The sequence below is a fragment of the Carassius gibelio genome, chromosome B23 (genome assembly GCF_023724105.1).
Source record: "Carassius gibelio isolate Cgi1373 ecotype wild population from Czech Republic chromosome B23, carGib1.2-hapl.c, whole genome shotgun sequence".
NCBI lineage: Eukaryota > Metazoa > Chordata > Actinopteri > Cypriniformes > Cyprinidae > Carassius > Carassius gibelio.
The window spans coordinates 28,140,618-28,156,775 of NC_068418.1; the positions used below are offsets into that span (position 1 = coordinate 28,140,618).

The 16,158-nt window shown below is 36.1% G+C and overlaps 1 protein-coding gene across 1 annotated transcript in view; it reads left to right on the forward strand.

The window, feature by feature from the left end:
• The window catches only part of LOC128011086 (probable tRNA (uracil-O(2)-)-methyltransferase), a 35,179-nt gene extending 23,974 nt beyond the window's left edge, over positions 1 to 11,205 (forward strand). Inside the window, exon 3 of the mRNA XM_052593163.1 lies at positions 10,935 to 11,205. Within this exon, the coding sequence (XP_052449123.1) occupies positions 10,935 to 11,146 (212 nt within the window). The 3' untranslated portion in view covers positions 11,147 to 11,205. The remainder of the gene's footprint in view (positions 1 to 10,934) is intronic.
• Positions 11,206 to 16,158: the final 4,953 nt, after the last annotated feature.

Genomic DNA, 16,158 nt, shown 5'->3' on the forward strand with positions numbered 1-16,158 from the left:
ATACCTGTGTAGTTTTGTAATCGATCTATGAGTATGTCATGATCTATGGTGTCGAATGCAGTAAGATCAAGTAAAACTAGAAATGAGATGCAGCCTTGATCTGACGCAAGAAGCAGGTCATTTGTAATTTTAACAAGTGCAGGTTCTGTGCTATGGTGGGGCCAGTACACTAGGATCAGTTTTGGTTTTCTTAATCAGAGGCTTAATAACCGCCAGCTTGAATGGTTTTGGGAAGTGACTTAATAGATAATCTAATAAACATGTTGTTGGTTTAGATACAGTGATAAGTTTATTTAGCTCTTCTTGCCCTATATTTATAAAGCACTGAAGTTTATTTTTGGGTGCGATGGATGAAACTGAAGTGTTAGATGCTGTAGAATCTACATTCGCATGTTTTGGTTATTTTCTATGAGTTTGTATATATGCACTGCCCTAGCAGTTTTTAGTGCCTGTCTATAGCTGGACATACTGTTTTTCCATGCAATTCTGAAAACTTCCAAGTTAGTTTTTCTCCATTTGTGTTCAAGTCTGAGTTACTTTCTTGAGAGAGTGAGTATTACTCTTATACCATGGCACAGTTCGTTTTTCTCTAACCTTTTTCAATTTGATGGGGGCAACAGCTTCTAATGTATTAGAGAAAATGGTACCCATGTTGTCAGTCATTTCATCTAATTCATGTGTATTTTTGCATGTGTATTATAGCAGTTGAGATAGATTAGGCAGTTTATTTGTGAATCTGTCTTTGGTGGCTGGAACAATAGTTCTGCCCAAACGGTAACACTGAGACATATAGTTAATATCAGTGATACACAGCATGCATGATACAAGGAAATGGTCTGTAACATCATCGCTTTGAGGTACGATATCTATATCAATAAGATCGATTCCATGCTATATAATTAAATCTAGTGTATGATTAAAATGAATGGGTGACATTTTGCCTGACTCCAAAAGAGTTTATTAGGTCAGTAAACGCAAGTCCTAATGCATCATTTGTATTATCAATGTGAATATTAAAATCTCCCATGATTAGCGCCTTATCAACTGTAACCAGAAAGTCTGGGAAGAAATCTGCAAATTCTTTTAGGAATTCTGTATACGGCCCTGGTGGTCTATACACAGTAGCCAGAGCAAGAGATACATTAGATTTATTTTGCATATCTGACAGTGTAACATTAAGCAGAAATATTTCAAATGAGTTAAACCTGTATTCTGTTTTCTGGATAACACTGAGAATATCACTATATTGTTGCAACACCAACGCCACGACCAGTCTGACGGGGCTTATGCTTATAACAGTAGTTTGGTGGAGTGGACTCCTTTAGACAAAAATAATCCTTTGGTTTTATCCAGTTTTCAGTCAAGCAGAGTACATCAAAACTATTATCTGTGATCATTTCATTTACAGTAACTCCCTTGGGTGTTGAGTATGAGCCCAAACTTAAAAAAATATGTGAATAGAGTATTAGCAATGCAAGCGCAGTTAGCAGCAACCACCCTTGCTGATGCTAATGGGCTATAAACTAATAGCGGACCCAGGAAATCAAAATAAAACTAGTGATAACGAGGCGCTCTGTTTTTGTTGTCAGAATACAATAGAGGATATATTCACACGTTATATAAACGGAAATGATGGTGAATAAAATAGATTTTTAAGATAAAAATAGTCTATAAAAAGAATTTAGTGATGGAGCTCAAAAGCAGTATAGACGCCAACAACATTTGGCAGGTTTCACCACCCTCTGCAGTGCCTTGCAGTCAGCCACTGAGCAGTTCCCATACCAGATTGTAATACAGCTGGTCAGGATGCTCTCAATCGCACACCAATAGAAGTTCACCAGGATGGGTGAAAACCACTGGTTCTTCAGTGTCCTGAGGAGGAAGAGGTGCTGGTGAGCCTTCTTGACCAGGCTGAAAGTGTAAGTAGTCCAGGACAAGTCTTCCTAGATGGTGGTTACAAGGAAATTGAAGCTGGAGACACGCTCATAACAACCATCCCGTTTATGTGGATGGGGATCGTGCGTACTTCCTTTCTTCTTCCTGAAGTCCACAGTGAGCTCCTTTGTCTTGCTGGTGTTAAGGAGCAGGTTATTGTCAGCACACCATGTGGCCAGATGCTGTACCTCCTCCCTGTAGGCAGTCTCATCATTGTCTATGATGAGACTTAATTTCCAAGTCTCCAAGTTTTGTGGTCCGCTTGGAGAGTTAATCTATATTTAATTAAATCGATGACACGTTATTTTACATTTCTGCATCTAAACACCTAAAAACCTAAAACATGCTCTATTATACTATTGTTAGTAATTTCTTTATTGTCCAATTTAAGTGGTGTACACACTTCTATTTTCATAATAAAATTGTTTGTTAGATTATGGACAGTTACAGTGGTCTAATATATATTAACAGGTTTCGTTCAAGCTGGTTAGAATGCTTGAAGTAGGCAAATCTTTTTTAAATGTAAATCCTAAAAAAAAAGCCATATTTACGAAAAGTTGTTTAACCTATAGAAGGAAAAACTATGAATTAAATTAGTGATTCATTTTTAGTAATGACCATTTTTGTTACCATAAAAACCTTCTTCATTACAATACAAAATAATTGTCAGTAGCTAATTTTATGAAAAAATAACTGTTGTACTTTTTCATCATATCGTTTATAATTGTAAAAACAAATGTAGCAACTCATAGTAATCTTTCAACAATGCTTAAAAATTTAAGTTGAAAATTAAATTCATGATTAAGCATGAAATAATATACAGAATCCATAAATTATGTTTTATTCTGGGTATATTATCAGTAAACTAATCATTAAATATTTGTAATCATTCAAAAAATACAGGCCACTTTCATAATCTTGTTCAGAAATGAAGAACACAAAACTAATGTTGTCCACATGATGGCGCCACAGGATAGAAAATACTTCAATATCTGTTCAAAGACTTAAAAATGTTTCATATATGTGCATAAATATAAAATGCAATTACATTCATTCTTTTTTCATAAACTTTAATAAAGCCCAATATAGTAATTATGCAAAAACTATCATCTCCTAAGTACCATTAATTTTTATCTTATATTAATACTATTGACAACATATTTCTCAAGTTATCACACATTACTGACAAAGTGAAGAATGGATAGTATATTATTTACTTGAAAAGAAACATGTCCATTGTGTAACTGCGTCATCTATACAAACGATTGTGCTTTGACCCCTAATGATCACTTTGACTTAAACCACATTGTTTCAGTTACCTTAGGGATTTAAAAAATACTAAAAATACTTATTTGTGCTGCAAATAATAATTTCTAATTCATTTGATACTGACTTATGACATCCTGTGACATGACATTTGTCTGAATTTACATAATCTCATGGATGTAACAGTAAAACTGTTCAGCTCACAGATGAAGACTAAGCTGTAATGCAAGAAGATTTCACATGCTTATAGGTCAATAAAATCATTATGAATTATTAAAGCATTTGGTAACATTGTAAAATAATGTCACATTTGTTAACATTAGTAAATACATTGGTAACACTTTATAATAACTGCACTCATTAGCTAAGCATTAGTAAATTGTCAGTTCATGCATTATAAAGCCTTGTCCCAATATTAATAGCCATTAGTGAGCAGTTCATAAATACAGCTATAAATAACTTGTTCTTGGTTCATAAGCACATTTATAACAAAGGAGATTAAAGGCTCAGTCATCTTCCTAAGAAAAATAAATACACTTGAATGTGTATATATATATATATATATATATATATATATATATATATATATGTATGTGTGTGTGTGTATGTGTATATATGTATATGTGTATATATATATATATGTGTGTGTGTGTAGGTTTGTATTTAATTTTTTAAATTAAGTGTAAATTTTTTGCATCTTAAAAAAATATATATATATTTCTGTGTTCTGTATCCCTCTGTGTTTTTTAACTTTTGAATGCTTTAAAAGGTATAAATAGTCCTCGCTTTAATGAGCTCACAAAAATAGATGGCTGCCAACTACTTAATGTTTTTTCAAAATCTTGATGGTTCAGATTAACCCTTTAATTGTCGTATCTCTTAAAGTCTGACTGTCAGAGGATTACTGTAAATGCATGTGCCCACTGGGCACAGTTGACCTGATGCCACCGGGGTGGCGTTTGCACTGATGGCTTGAGCCCACCATCGCTGCTTGCAGCTATATTTATTATTATAATTTTTATCATTTCGGGGGCTTTGTGGGTCCTTAATATGCTCGAAAACTCTTGAAAATTGACACACACATTGGAACCTGTGGCCATTAGGGCCGGGCGTGGCCCAGGGGCTCTACAGGGCCCCCTGGAATATGGAGGCCCATATATCATACATAGCTCATGTACAGCTTATCCATACTTGATCTTATTCATATATAACTCAGTACACTTATAGATCTCATTGTGCCAAATAACTTTCGTGTTGAATGCAGGAAGTCAAATATATAGAGGTATGTAAAAAGCGAATGCTCTGGTTTTTTATATACTTGTCATAGGTTTTTTACCCGATTGCCAACAGACTCGGTCAATATGATCTCAAGACATTGGGGATGAAAAATTGCCAGGGGATTTTTGATATCTCGAACGGTTTGCTCATGTTGAGGCATTGAAATTATGGCGAGAAATGAGAAACAGGAAGTGTCTAATAACATCCACATACACTACCTGAGTTTGATCAAACTTCATGTGATTGTTCATTTAATGATGTTGATCGTATATATGAGACTATTAGGAGTCAAAGTTATAGCGCCACGAACTGGCGCTTTGCTTCAAACTTCATCAGAATAATGTCAAAACACAGCAGATATATATCTACTGGGGGGATATTGATATCTAGACATATTGTTGCCGTGGCAACATGTCAAACTGAAATACTTTTCAGGTGATTGAGGCAGATATCATGCTTAGAATTTCATGAAACTCAGAACACATATTAGTATTAATGATAACTAGACACTGGAAAAAGCTCATAAAAGGGTGTGGAGGAGGCACTCTATAGCGCCACATTTTGTCAAAAGTGTGGGGGGTAGTTTTAGCTACAGACACCAAACTCAGAACATAAATTGTTCTTATCAAGACGGACAACTTTCTAATTCACAGTCATCAGCTCCTCTGAGCAGTATGCATTAATTCACAGCTATGTTGATTTGAATATGGATTTTTGGAAAGATAGCGGTGAATTAATGCATACTGCTCAGAGGAGAAGTACACTATACACACCAAACTTTGTCTACATGATGCCAAAACATTGAGGGATTTAAATTGCAAATGGATTTTGGATAGCTTTTGGATAACGGTTTTGCCATGGTGATTTTTTTGAAATGACAGTAAAAAGGGAATCATTAATTGTCATGTATTTTAAACTGCACTTCTAAACATTTTTCATTTAGAGAACAAAGTCATTCTGAGGAAATGTGCATAGTTTCACGACTTTACAACATTGTATGATTAAAAGAAAATTAAAAAACTGTCAGTCATATGATCTCTGTCCCTCTGCCACTGCCCGAGACTTCCATGGTCTGAGAGAAATCGCACCCCAAAGCCCCACCCCAAAGCCCCTTTCACACTGCCATTCTGGCAAATACTGGGGTAAAGTGTTTCTGTAATTGTTCCCTGGTCGCTAGATTTGGCACTTTGACACTGCCAGTGATGACCCGGGTATATGTGCGTGCTTTCACACACAACCCTTGAAGATCCCGTAAGGACACGTGACATTAGCGTGTGACGTGTAATGTACGAGTCGACAATGCTTGGCACGTTATACTTTAACTGAAGCAAGCAAACGATCTCGGCGTCAGTGCGGAAAGTGAGGAACTAACTGATCTCTGCTTCATTACAGTTTGCACATATGTTTTCGTCGCGAATGTTGATCTTGCTTCAAAACAGCCGGTAAAAGAGTCGCGCGATAACGCACGCCATCACTTCGATACAGAATTAGATCTGGCTTTTGTTCACACAGCGCTCGTTCCGGATCGATTACCGCAATGTTACTAGGTCCCCGACCCGGGTTCAATTCGGTAATCAATTCCGGGACGTGGTTGCTTTCACACAGAAGGCGACCAGGCAATGTTACGGGAATATTGCGGGTCCGACGTGCAGTGTGAAAGGGGCTCTACAGGAGCAATTCTCGGACTGAAATGGAGGAGTCTCTCTTAGTTTCACTTTTAAATCTGTTAAAAATACAAATAAATACTTAGATTTAATTCACACTGACAAGCTAAACCAACATATCTGATTATTACCGGGTCAGGGCTCATTAATAATTGATGTCTGGCCAGGTGAGAAAAACTAGAGATAAATCACCGCTAAACTGTTGAGAAATAAATCTGAAGTTGATCATGATACTGTATTTGAATATTAAAGTGACTGCATTTACCAGCTGCTGTTGTCTTTTGTTGTCAATTTTAATCTATAAAGAAAATCATTCGTCTTGGCTGCTTTTTTTTATGTATGTACTCATGTATTTATTATTATTATTATTATTATTTTGCACTAACAAGAATTAATCTATTTAATTAAATGACATTTTATTTTACATTTGATTTGTGTGTGAAGTGGTGGGCATAGATTAATTTTTTTAATCTAGATTAATCTAGATTAAAATAATTCATTCGAATTCTGCCAAAGGCATTCAGAATATGTGAATATTGCTGCAGTTTTTTCCTTGTACTATTATCGTCCCAGTGTAGATTAAAATCACCCATCACTATAACCTCCTTTTTAAAATCACACTGCTTTAACATTTCCTTGAACTTGTCATAAAAATCTATGTTAGCAGATGGTGGTCGATATAAAACTATTAATGTTAGAGACATCTGAGGTGCAAAAGATAAAGTTAACCCAACAGATTCTAAATCAATTGGGGATTTCCACTCAATTTCACTGCACTGTATACTGTCTCTCACATAGATCATTACCCCTCCCCCTTTAGCATCAGCTCTATGTCCTGTAGGTGACGTACTCCGGAACTAAAAGCGCAACAGTAGGGGAATTTTTATGCAGCCAAGTTTCGGATAGGCAGAAATAATCCAGATTTGATTCAGTCATCGAGGATAATTTGATCGCTTTTTGATTTTAAGCTTCGGATATTTAAATGTCCGCCAAAGAGACCTTTTGGTTTGGCTTTTTGATCCCAGATTAAGCGTGCATTGTTTACAGTGTGAACAACCTTCCACTTCCGGTTCATGCGTATTGCTTTATTTACTGTAAAGCATTTGTGGATGTTAGCGGTGCTCACCCCGCCGACTCCGTGAAAACCGCCGTCGCTTGGGCCTCTCACCTCCGTGGTAGCCTCTCCTGTTGCCGCAGGACGTCCACCCGGCGAACCACGGCAAAGCCCTGGATCGTCCAGACCCAAGTGCCGCATAGAAGCATCACCAAGCTCAGAACTGACAATGGCAGCTGCAGGTGCACTCTCCGCGGACGCGAACCGCTGCCCCTCCGGTGAATCAGATCCCCTCCGGCCGCAGATCCAGCACACCATCTACGCAATAGCCAACCCCACCAGATCATCTCAGCTCGGCGCAAGGATTCAACCGAGCCAACGCCGGATCCCTGTAGACACAGGAGCACTGCCGCCAAAGACGCACCGGCGCCACAAGTAGGGCACATTAGGAAGGTTTGCTCTGTTTGTTCGGCCAGTTGGACTAGGACACTGATGGATGTCAACCGACAAAAGTAGGCAAATGCATATTATTATGGCATTGTTTGTTGATTTCTTACAAAGAGTTTCTTTGCATTTCCAAAGACGCCATTGATCTCGTTTGTTTGCTCATACCAATACGCCTCCTTGTCATACCAGTTGTTTAAGATGGTATTACAAATTGTGTCCTTAGTATGCAAGGTTTCAACCGGCAGTGTGAACTTTACAAAAAGTGTGTAAAGGTTCAGAAAGAGGTTCAGAAAGAGAAGAGGAGGTTCAGAAAGATCAAATATCTCCGCCAAAGCATCCGCCACGTACTACTTAGGTTGTGGGCCTTCCAAACCATCCGGAATTCCCACCAAGCGAAGATTGGATCTGTGGGAACGACACTCTAAATCAATGCACTTAGTGTGCAGTGAGGCAATCTCTTTCTGAAGAGAAACGACTGTTGGCTCGAGAGAATGAAGACTCGTCATCCATTCTGAGGTAGCTGTCCTTAGGATTAAGTGCTCTTTCTGGGTTTTGAGGTCTTCTTTGAAAGAAGAAAATGTATTATGCATTTCTTCTCATATCAGGGAAATTTCTCCCCGAATTTCAGCGGCGTGTGCGTAAAATTTGGCATGAATTCCACTTTCAAGACTGTTAATGGCATCCATAATCGCAACCCCATCAGGGGTGGAAAGTTCAACCGTTTCCAAGGTGAGCCGCCGGCAACAGATGAATCAGACTTTTTGTCGCTGTGTCTTAGAAGACATCTTTGGAATTCAAACGACAGACTACAACAATATTGTTAGAAATGAGGTAAACGCCAAATACACAAGATATAATTATGTATGTATATATATATATATATATATATATATATATATATATATATATATATATATATATATATATATATATATATATATATTCTATGAGGGCCTAAACATGCTCAAAGTCATGAAACTTTGCACACACCTCAGAACTGGCAAAAATTTACGTCTGATATGGGTTTCAGAAGTGGGTGTGGCATTTTACTAGTTAGACTTTTTCCAAACTATAATTCCTGACTAAATGCATAATCAAGTGAAATATTATGAAGTTTCAATAACAATATACAATACTATACCATTCAAAAGCTTGATGTAAATAATATAAATGTAACAAATAAATGTAACACAGTGCTGTTCATTTTATCCCCCCTTAAAAACCTGAAAAAAATATTCTCAGCTCTTTTCAACATTAATAATAATGATGATAATAATAATAAAAAGGTTTTTTTTTTTTTTTTTGTAGAAGATAAGATTGTTAAAATGATTTCTGAAGGATTGTGTGACTCACATGGCAGATGCTAAACCGGAAGCCTCTATATTTATTATTATTATTATTATTATTCTATGAGGGCCTAAACATGCTCAAAGTCATGAAACTTTGCACACACCTCAGAACTGGCAAAAATTTACGTCTGATATGGGTTTCAGAAGTGGGTGTGGCATTTTACTAGTTAGACTTTTTCCAAACTATAATTCCTGACTAAATGCATAATCAAGTGAAATATTATGAAGTTTCAATAACAATATACAATACTATACCATTCAAAAGCTTGATGTAAATAATATAAATGTAACAAATAAATGTAACTTAACTGTAACAAATGTAACACAATGCTGTTCATTTTATCCCCCCTTAAAAACCTGAAAAAAATATTCTCAGCTCTTTTCAATATTAATAATAATGATGATAATAATAATAAAAAGGTTTTTTTTTTTTTTTTTTTGTAGAAAATAAGATTGTTAAAATGATTTCTGAAGGATTGTGTGACTGGAGTAATGATGAAAAAAAATCAGTTTGAAAGTCAGCTTTGTTCCTGATAAACTGTTTAACTGCACTCCCAAGTGGATATTAAATTATGTTGTGGGATAATTAAATATATTCTAAATAAACTACAAACATAAAATTATATAAATTTATTTTGTCCTCACATTCTCTCTTTTAACTCTTCCCTCTCAAGCCCCTTTTACAGTGCACGTCGGACCCAGCAAATTGCCGGAACATTGCCGGGTCGCCCTCTGTGTGAAAGCAAACATGTCCCGGGATTGATTCCGGCTTTGAACCCGGGTCGGGGACCTAGTAACATTGCCGGGTTCAATCCCGGGACGAGTGCTGTGTGAACAAAAGCCTGATCTAATGCCATGTCGTAGTGATGACGCACGTTATCGCGCAACTCTTTTACTGGCTGTTTTGAAGCAAGATCAACTTTCGCAAACAAAAAAATGTGCAAACTGGAAAGAAGCAGAGATCCGTTAGTTCCTCACTTTCCGCGCTGAAGCCGAGATCGTTTGATAGCTTCAGTGAAAGTATAACGTGCCTAGCGTTTTCGACTCTTGCATTACACATCACGCCCTGATGTCTGATGATCACTGGCAGTGTGAAAGTGCAAAATCTAGCGACCTGGGAACAATTGCCGGAACACTTTACCCGTGTATTTGCCGGAATCGCAGTGTGAAAGGGGCTTCAGTCACACACACCTGACTGAAAGGCTCATTATGCAGCTCATTATGCGGGCCTTTGTCTGCTCAGATGTAAATCACAATGATATAAGTTGATGTCTACTCGCATATGACTTTTACCAACAAAAAGTATCTTAGAAGATTTAAATCAATATCTTGTTTTCTGTGAGTGAGTAAACAAGATGATTTTCACATCATTTAGAAAGAAAAAATCTATGCTACAAGCTCCAGTTCTCAAAAGTCGCGGGAACCAATGTCCTGTATGTGTGTTATTGCCTTATTCAAGTGATTTCACATTTTTAGTTTTCCACTAACTGGGCATAACTTTTTTTTCTCAAAAATACAATCATGTACATGCTGCTCACATATTATTATATGCCAGTTTGTGCTGATTGCAGTGAGACTAGACTTTAGCCATTTAGATGTGTATAAGAAACTGAAAAAAGCACAAATGTCAGTCAGGTCATGATAAAACTTCAAAAGCCTCAAAAATACCCTTAGACTCCAGAGGGTTAAAGATGATGAACAGGAATCCATATTGAAGTGTGAATGTGCTTGGACAAGATAAAATTAAGCTCCTTCACTACTAAGAAAGTACCACTCATAGTGAACATTATAGACAAGCTAAAACCCCACAAAATATTACCCTTTCAAATGTGTTCTGTTAAGTTTCCAGTCTGATATGATTTGCATTTCTTAAGTCTTAAAGGTATATTGTAATAGCAGTCATATTTGACATTTTTCTGTGCTTCTGTTTCTTTTTCATAGTGGAGGGTGGAAGGGTCTTTATTCGGGACTGGAGGAAAACTACACTGGCACAAAGCTCTAGAGTGACCTCCAAGCGCAAACCTCCTCCCTCAGGTGCCGTGAAGACCCGGCTTTGCTGGTTCCACACCCACCATCCCCAAGGATGCCCTCTGCTCTGTGAGCACTGTGCCTTTGCTCATGGAGAGACTGACTTGAAAAATCCCCAAAGATGATTCGGACCTGAGCAGTAGATTGTTTTTGCTCTATTAATATCATTTGAGATATATATATATATATATATATATATATATATATATATATATATATATATATATATATATATATATATATATATATATATATATATATATATATATATATATTTTTTTTTTTTTTTTATATAATTTCTTTTTTTTTATGTCTTTATCGAATGATTTAGTTAATTTAATTATCCGGCGTGCATGTTTTTTCTTAGACATTAGGTTTTTTTTTTTTTTTTTTTTTTTTTACTTGTATACTTTTATGGTAACACTTTAGAATACTTATTGTATAACTAATAAGGAATTATTGAAGAACTAACAGGTGATTATTAATTAACACTTAACTCACTACTGGAAGACTACTTAACTACTAAGGAAGATGTGTTAACTAATCAGTATGTTTTATTATTTTAGGATTGTGTTAAATAACTGTTAGCTAATCAAAAACTAATATTGTCATACCTCCTGAAGAACTACTGTTAATTGTCTACTAGTTAAGGTTCAAGAAAAAATACTATGAAATAACTACTAATGAAGAGTTATACGCAAATAGTCACTATAATGATTAGGCTGTGGCCTACCAATCAAGTACTTGAGTAAAAGTAAAGATACCCCAATAAAATATTACTCCAGTAAAATTATAAGTAACCTATTCATTTTCAAAATTACTTGAGTAAAAGGACAAGTACAAAGTACTACCGTATTTTCCGGACTATAAGTCACACTTTTTTTTCATAGTTTGGCTGGTCCTGCGACTTATAGTCAGGTGCGACTTATTTATCAAAATTAATTGGACATGAACCGAGAAAAATGAACCAAAAGAAAACATTACCATCTACAGCTGTGAGAGGGCGCTCTATGTAGTCCTGTAGTCTACCACTGAACAGCATATAGCGCCCTCTCGCGGCTGTAGATGGTAATGTTTTCTCTTGGTGCTTGGTTCTAAATAAATGCAACTTATAGTCCAGTGCGACTTATATATGTTTTTTTCCTCGTCATGAAGTATTTTTGGACTGATGCGACTTATACTTAGGTGTGACTTATAGTCCGAAAAATACGGTATTACAGTAGCAACTTTGTTACAGTCTTATTAGCCTATAATGGAAATTAAATATTCATTTTGTTTGCTTCTGTGTTTAACTTTTGATTATAAAATGTTTGTTAAATTAGTTTAAATGTGGACAGTATACATGTTAAAATTGAATAAAATATGCTGTATTAAGAAATGTTCTCATCTGAAATAAACATTGTAAAAAAAGTTGTGTAATTTACTTTTATTTTTTTTATTTTTTTTGTTATTTTTTTTTCTCAAAATGTAGTTGTTATTATTTACTAAAATGTTCACTTTAGAATACTTTTTCAGGTTCTAAGTAATTCCTGCAGAATTATCTGATAATTATTAATTACTAATGGGTTCCCAATATTTTCACTTTAGAATAGGCGTAATGTTTCAGGTTCAAAATAAGTCCTGCAGAATTATTTGATAATCCTTTATTAATTACTAATTGGATACCTGTATTTTCACTTTTCCTCAGACTTTGCCTTACATACAGAAATTGAATTAATGGTAATGTGGTATATGCTGAGGAGGCACACATACAGTACTGTATATAAAATATAAAAACTAAGGTAAGTTATAGCAAGGCACTGGAGTCATGGTGGGATACCTATCGGAAGGTGATTTCTTACAAAACACAGTGACAGAACAATTCACAACACAGGCAAAACCTCTATAAAATGCAGACATGGGGAGTTGTGACTTGGTGACTTGGACTCGAGTCGCTATTTTTAGGACTTGAGACTTGACTCGGACTTGGAAGTTAAAGACTCTTGACTTGACTTGAGACACGATGACTTGAATGACTTGAGTGTTAATCACATCATGTTTTCAGTTTGAATATAAAATATATAAATTATTTTTTTAAATAAAGTTGATTACTCAGCTGGAGCGCAGGCTGAGAATAGCGTCGTGACTGGATCAGGACACTTTCATCAGTCATGCCCTCTCTACCTTACACACACCACGCCCACTTAAATCAGATATCACATCACATCAACATGTCAGCCTGAGAGGTACCGAGGGTCATCGCTTTTGTCTTCAATAGAAAACTTCAAAAATCGCGCCGCTTTCTCCTTGTTTCCAAAGCGCTTGGACAGACGTGCTCCTGGGGCGTCTGTCGTTGCTAAGCATCCATGACACGCTCTCTCTCATTGAAGACGCGGAAATTTCAGCAAAGGATAAATGGATTTGCAGCACTAAAAATCGCTCGCACTAGCTCTGCTACTAAATTCGTTTCAAAATGGCAATCCATATACAGCTATGAACAGCTGTTCCATCTTAGCTGAGCTTTCAACGTTGATACGTGAAAGGATGAAGCTGATTGGTTAGTTTTTGTCACATGACCTGCGGTGCGCTTGCGGCATTCTGTAAAGTTTAGATGTTTTTAACTCGATGCGGTGCGACGCGCGCGCGTTGCTTCCATTATGAGCGCGCATACCGCGCGCCTACATTGGAAATAACGAACTTGCGCGCGCAAAAGACGTGATGTGAACGGCCCCTAATGATCCGCTAGCAGGCAATCAAAAAAACGCATTCCAGGGGCGGCGCTAGGGCTGGGCTAAGGGGGCATAAGCCCCGAATATTTTGTTACCTTGTCTTTCTCATAGAGCAAAACAATTAATCAGAAAAACTAATGCAGCTGCCGCGATTACCCAATCATGAGAAGTGCACATATATATATATATATATATATATATATATATATATATATATATATATATATATATATATATATATATATACACAGTACAGAAAATAAATATGACGTATTTTAAGTTGTTTCATACTTTTTTGTTATGTACAGTAAAGAGACCAAAAGTTTGGACACACCTTCTCATTCAAAGAGTTTTCTTTATTTTCATGAATATGAAAATTGTAGAGTCACACTGAAGGCATCAAGGGCTATTTGACCAAGAAGGAGAGTGATGGGGTGCTGCGCCAGATGACCTGGCCTCCACAGTCACCAGACCTGAACCCAATCGAGATGGTTTAGGGGTGAGCTGGACCGCATACAGAAGGCAAAAGGGCCAACAAGTGCTAAGCATCTCTCGGAGAACTCCTTCAAGACTGTTGGAAGACCATTTCAGGTGACTACCTCTTGAAGCTCATCAAGAGAATGTCAAGAGTGTGCAAAGCAGTAATCAAAGCAAAAGGTGGCTACTTTGAAGAACCTAGAATATGACATATTTTTGGTTGTTTCACACTTTTTTGTTATGTATATAATTCCATATATAATTCCACATGTGTTAATTCATAGTTTTGATGCCTTCAGTGTGAATCTACAATTTGCATAGTCATGAAAATAAAGAAAACTCTTTGAATGAGAAGGTGTGTCCAAACTTTTGGTCTGTACTGTACATAACAAAAAAAGTATGAAACAACTGAAAATACGTCATATTTATATTCTATACTCTGAGAGAGAGAAAGAGAGAGGAGAAAAGTAACAGTTTAATGTTGTATGTAAACTGTGTTTGAGAGAGAGAGAGAGAGGTGTTCAGAGAGGAGTCTGTTGGATGTTTAGCTGTTATTTGTTTTATGGACTCAATGTTGAAAATGTAAAACATTTCAAACACTGTTGGCAGAAGTGAAAAATAAATAAATTTTAGGAAGTTACAATTTTGTTTGATTCCATGATGTATTTTACTGAACATGAGTATTTACAATGCAAATCCAAATTATTTTAATTTACTGACAGTTACTTATATCTTGTCTTTTAACTTTATTAAGATCAGATTCTGCAGGTAAAATAACAATATTAAGGTGACTTGACTTGACTTGACATAGCTTGTGACTTGACTTGACTTGCACATGTGTGACTTGGTCCCATCTCTGATAAAATGTATTGCATTTATTAATATTACATTTTCTTACTACTACTTCTGCTAATAACATTTATATGAAAGAGTCACAGTTCAATGTAATTGTGTATAACTGTTCATTAGTAAATACTTCATAGTTATTTTTCTTGAACCCTAACTAATAAATAATTAATAGTAGTTCTTCAGGAGGTTATGACAGAATACATTCGTTATTGATTAGCTAACTGTTACTTAACGCAATCCTAAAATGATATTACATACTGATTAATTAACACATCTTCCTTCGTAGTTAACAGTAGTGAGTTAAGTGCTGATGAATAATCACCTGTTCTTCAATAATTCCTTTAGTTATGCTGCAAGTAAGAAACAGTATTCTAAAGTCTTAACAAATTTATTTCTGTTGTACAAGAAACATGTCAAATGAATCACGTCCAATCCACATCCAGATTTAATTGTACAATAAATACAAAACTTGTGAAATGAGATGCATCAACTTTTGGCAGGAAATCCCCCAACTGGAATATTAAGAAGCTTGTGTTGAGCTGTGAGGCATATGCGGAGTTAATGTTAAAAGCATTCATTTGGAGGGCTAAGTTGGGGGTTGGACCATTTGCAGGCCACTGCCCCTTTGCGCAAATGTAAGCGGACAAGATGTCCCTCTTGTGTGGCGTCACTTGAGGTCAGGGTCTCTAGGTGTGCATCATGAATGCACATCAATAAGTCTGAATGATTTAAACAGAACAAACATTGGGTCACAATCACACATCAATTTATTGAACTTGTAAGGTCCAAGCTATGGCCCAGTGAGTGGTATGCAACATTGGCCAAATATTTCCTGCACATTCAGTCTTTTTGGTATGCAGAGTTGTTTCATTTCAATAAAAACTTTAATCTGACTCCATTTTATGACCTCGAATTTAGGTTAGAATGTTAATTATTGATAATTTATAAGATAATTTATCTAAATATCAGTTTTTTTCTATTTAACTCTTTAATCTTATTGGACCTCATTAATCTTATTCCTATAACACTTTGAGTCTCATGCCGGCCGGTATACGGATCTCATAATCACCAACTTGTCAGTCTTGGTCACTAGACAGAATTAT